This window comes from Megalobrama amblycephala, linkage group LG3 (genome assembly GCF_018812025.1).
Source record: "Megalobrama amblycephala isolate DHTTF-2021 linkage group LG3, ASM1881202v1, whole genome shotgun sequence".
In the NCBI taxonomy this organism is placed as follows: domain Eukaryota; kingdom Metazoa; phylum Chordata; class Actinopteri; order Cypriniformes; family Xenocyprididae; genus Megalobrama; species Megalobrama amblycephala.
The window spans coordinates 41,186,607-41,191,523 of record NC_063046.1 but is presented as its reverse complement, the minus strand read 5'-3'; the positions used below and the strand labels follow the sequence as shown (position 1 = coordinate 41,191,523).

Below are 4,917 nucleotides of genomic sequence, written 5' to 3'. Positions count from 1 at the left end.
CCCCTTTCATGCACTCCGAAGTGCGCAGCCCCTGAACTGGGACACAGCTGTGTCAAAGTTGGCACCAAAATAAGTGTGTCGTCACTGTGTGAGCCACACTGACCAAAATTGAGACTGTTCTCTCACCATGAAATGTTACATACACAAATGTTTTCTACTTTTGTAACTGCTTTCTGTACAAGAAAGTCAGTTGAATCTAGCTGAATGCTCTCGTGTGTCACACTGAGCTTTATCATACAGTTTTACCAACTGTCTCAATCTGTATAAACAAAGGAAGAGTAACATTTGTATTTGTTTACAGTAATACATGCAAACTGAAAAGTTGCTTGTTCATTTCTCACCACATACTTGTATAAATCATTCTTATGCACACATTCCATTTTCCTATTGCTCTTCCCCAACAAACTGCATGTGAATTCTCAGTTTACATATTACACATTTCTACAAAGATAAATGTACTGTATGCTGTAGCTGCTGTGATTTAGGGTTGTGATATTCCTCCATGTTCTAAAATTGTGTTGGGCAAACTATGCTTTCAAACTTGATTTCAAATTTGAAAAAAAAAAAAAAAAAAAAAAAGTGCAGAAAGACAATTCACTAAACATAAGATTTATTTGGTGATAAACACGGAAAACATGAATCAAGCACTAAATTGATCTTTAAGAACTAGTACCCAAGATTTCACCACTACTGACAGCCACTGCATTGACCTCCTTGACCACAGCTGCCACGGTCACGTGACTTGTGATCACCATCGTGCCCGTGGCCACGGTCGCCATCGTCCCCGTGCCCGTCCCCGCGGTCGCCATCGTGCCCGTGCTCGCGGTCGTCCCCGCGGTCGCCATCGTGCCCGTGCTCGCGGTCGTCCCCGCGGTCGCCATCGTGCCCGTGCTCGCGGTCGTGGCCGTGCCCGTGGCCGTGCCCGTGGCCGCCATCGTGCCCGTGGCCGCGCCCGCGCCCGCGCCCGCCGTCATCCCCGCGGCCGCAAGTTTGACAATTTTCAGCATACACTGGAGGCTCGGGCAGTTCGGCGGCAGGCTTGGGTGGTTCGGCGGCAGGTTTGGGTGGTTCGGCGGGCTTCACTGGAGGCTTGGGCGGTTCGGCGGGCTTCACTGGAGGCTTGGGCGGTTCGGCGGGCTTGGGCGGTTCGGCAGGCTTCACTGGAGGCTTGGGCGGTTCGGCGGGCTTCACTGGAGGTTTGGGCGGTTCGGCGGGCTTCACTGGAGGCTTGGGCGGTTCAGCAGGCTTTTGTGGTTCAGCAGGCTTCACTGGAGGCTTGGGCGGTTCAGCAGGCTTTTGTGGTTCGGCAGGCTTCACTGGAGGCTTGGGCGGTTCGGCGGGCTTCACTGGAGGCTTGGGCGGTTCAGCAGGCTTTTGTGGTTCGGCGGGCTTCACTGGAGGCTTGGGCGGTTCGGCGGGCTTTACTGGAGGCTTGGGTGGTTCGGCGGCAGGCATCCCTGGAGGGATACAGATGTCAGCTTTAGTCAGTTCACTTAGCAGCATTCAGTATCAGATATACAGCATAAAACTTGCAAAGCATGATTAGCAAGTCTTGCTTACGGCGTGAATTGTAGGCTATAATTATTAAATCAGCTTTATTAATTTTGTAAAGCCATCCTGTGCTTGAAAGGGCCAAAGGGAAAAAAAAAAAAAAAAAAAAAAAAAGAAAGCAGAGCCAAACACTACATAAATATATATACCTGTACATGGAGCCATACACTGATGTCCACATCCACTACTGCAGCATTTCTCATTGTTCGGACAGTCACTGTCATAAGCACACAAGTCGCCACACTTTACTGCTCCAGAGTTTTTACTTGGACACTCTCCTGGCTTTGCTGTTATACAGACACGTGACAAAAACATGGTCACTGAACACAATGTCTCATTCACAATTTATTAGTCTTGTGTAGGCTACAGCAAAGCAATTTCTCATTCTCATTCTCTTTTTTTTTTTTATAATTTTGCACCATCCTTCAAAAATCTGTTAACGGACGATCGAAAAAGTGCAAATATATATTTGTCTTCATGTTACAAAATATATTCAGGAGACATTGTCAGATATGATTGACCATTTCATTAAGTTTTGTAGAAAGCCTCCCTTTAAAATTCCGTTATGTATAAATTAAAGTACAATTTATCCATGTTTCATCAACCAATATAAAGACGCAAATATAGCAGACAAAATCATCATGACATGGAGGCGCCGGCGCGATCACCTTTGTTGCACATGAAAAGGAGCGCCTCATAAATGAACCGATACTCAGAAACTCGGGTTTAGTTCAGTGCATCGGTTTCTTTGCAATTATTCATGAAACTTACTAGCAGTCTCTGTGAGCACTTTTTTTCCAGAGTTACTTTTGGAAGACCTCGCATCCATCATTAATTGAAACTCACTGAAAACAGGTGGCACGCACACAGGTCCACAGTCAAATCGGCAGCATTTGTGTCCTCCAGAGCAGTCTCTATCAGAAGTACATCCTTTAAGGGATGGCACAACCATCAGCTTCGCCGGACACTGACCGGACACTACAGAAGAGGATTCAAGAGGATCGTTAGGGGAGACCAGCGAGTGCTTTAATTGTTTGCTATTGACAAAGAGTGCGGTTACAACCCACCCCACTACTGGTAAGGTGTGTAAGAGAAGCAGAACGCTGACAGAAGACATGGCCAGTACATATGTTGTTGATAAGTTTACTATTGTAACAAAATGTATCGCACGTGTTGAAAGAAAAACAAAAAAGTCATTTTTAAAGGCACTTTTTTTTCGGGCTGTGCATTGAAGCTAAAACATCTCACCTGCGACTGCAGTGTCCGCTGTGCTCCAACATGCAGACAGACACAATAAAACAGCACCCAACGAGCAGTACGCTCGTGCTGTCATCCTCTCGACCTGCGGTCTCACACAGTAAACTCTGCTGGAAGAAGCGTTGAATTAGCAAGTCAGGAGGAGCAGACAGCGAGGCACACAAAACTGCAATAAAAACACGTGCTGCTGAATCCCACAACATAAATCGCTGTAAAAAGAGTTTTTGAAAACGCGTTTTTAAAGAGCTAAGGAGGTCTGGGCAACTCCAACCCTGATGAATCTCACCTGCCTGTAGCTTCTATTAACCTAATATTGAAGAAATTGATTAGCTTGTTCAGGTGAGTTTGATTAGGGTTGGAGCAGAGTGCTGAGTACAATATATTATAATATATTATATATAATATATAATAAAAATTTTGGTTATTGAAATAACCTTTTTGGTTATTTCATGACTTAATAGACAACAGAAGAACTACGACGTTGTATGCTCGTAGTTTCTCCTTTCGATTTATTTATATTGAGTAGGGGAGCGCGGGTCACAAACTAACGCTGGGTTAGTTGTAACACACATGGTTTAAATACTTCCACACATGCTAGCATGAAGAAACTTAGCGTATTTACTAGTTGCCATATCGACAATATATAAAGAAAAAATTAAGCCAAAATTCAGAAATCTTTGGGAGATATCACTGAACATTTATTTAACAATAGCAAAAGTATGTATTAAGCTAATTTTTTATCTATATTTTTTGTGTTTATTTAAAATGAGACAAATCTGATATTATTTTAATCTCCAATCTCTTGTTTAGCAGTTTGGGTAGTTCTTTAATTATTCACTAACTAGCAGAAGACACTAACAAGATTTAAAGTCCAGTTGCAGACAGGGTTCGTTGTAACACTGCGTTACAATGTGCCCCGCTATTAGAACTATGATATTCTATACAGTTAAGATACAACTGGCATAATCAACTTTTTATGAATTTATGTTGAGAAACTATGGGAAAAAAAGGTGAATAAAGACTGAGAGGAAGAACCTGAACATCCAGAAAATATTATTTCAAGAAATGTCAAGAAATTTCAAGAAAAGCATTTGTACTGTCTCGTCTTTGCCAGCTGTGAGTGGAGGGAGAGGAGTGTTTTTGTTCAGCTCTGTGTTTTTCTGAATGTCTGAATATGTCTCTTCATCTGTTTGGATGTATTGTTTTGACCAGTGCTGTATAGCTGTGTTTTGCAGAGTGTTCAATGTCAAACTACAAAATTATTTTAATTTGAATTTCTAAAAAAAAAAAATGCTATTATTTTATATGAAAAATAATTATTGTCTTTTATTGACAAAATATTTGAGTTTGTCATGTATATTTTTTAATTCAGTCCCATAACATTTTTAGCTGTCAAATGGTCATGTTACAATGTGCCCCACCTATGGGGCATGTTGTCACATTTCACTTCCCTTCTTTCAGGGTAAATAAAGAAAAAAGTATACACTGTATTAATATAACAATGCATATAAGTATATACTACATTCACATTAATGCAAATACAAACGCACGCGCTCTCTCTGGATGTCCCAGTGTTGTCTAGTAGGCTGTGTCAGTGTGTCGAGACCATATAAGAATGTTAAAATGAAGAAGAGCGGTTAAAGGCTTAAAGGATTAGTCCACTTTTAAATAAACTTTTCCTGATAATTTACTCACCCCCATGTCATCCAAGATGTCCATGTCTTTCTTTCTTCAGTTGAAAAGAAATTAAGGTTTTTGATGAAAACATTCCAGGATTATTCTCCATATAGTGGACTTCAATGGGCACCAAACAGTTGAAGGTCAAAATTAGTTTCAGTGCAGCTTCAAATTGTTCTACATGATCCCAGATGAGAAATAATGGTCTTATCTAGAGAAACAATCACTCATTTTCTAAACAAAGAAAAAAAAAAAAAAAATTAAACATTTTAACCAGAAATGCTCATCTTGAACTGCATCAGGTATTCAGAGATATCATTACTATTACTCCACTAGGTCACAAACATGATGATCTTAAATGTATTAATTATTAATTGACTATTAATAAATGTGTAAAGTTGCATAAAATGGAATAAAGTAGGCTAACTACTT

General features: G+C 41.0%; 1 protein-coding gene across 1 annotated transcript; it reads right to left on the bottom strand.

The window, feature by feature from the left end:
- Window positions 1-593: 593 nt before the first annotated feature.
- On the bottom strand, window positions 594-3,070 carry LOC125265299 (pollen-specific leucine-rich repeat extensin-like protein 1). The gene is made up of 4 exons (XM_048185426.1): window positions 2,800-3,070; window positions 2,398-2,529; window positions 1,701-1,838; window positions 594-1,457 (listed from the first exon to the last, which is right to left on the bottom strand). The coding sequence occupies exons 1-4, from the start codon at window positions 2,882-2,884 to the stop codon at window positions 688-690; spliced, it is 1,125 nt and encodes a 374-aa protein (XP_048041383.1). The 5' UTR covers window positions 2,885-3,070; the 3' UTR covers window positions 594-687.
- Window positions 3,071-4,917: the final 1,847 nt, after the last annotated feature.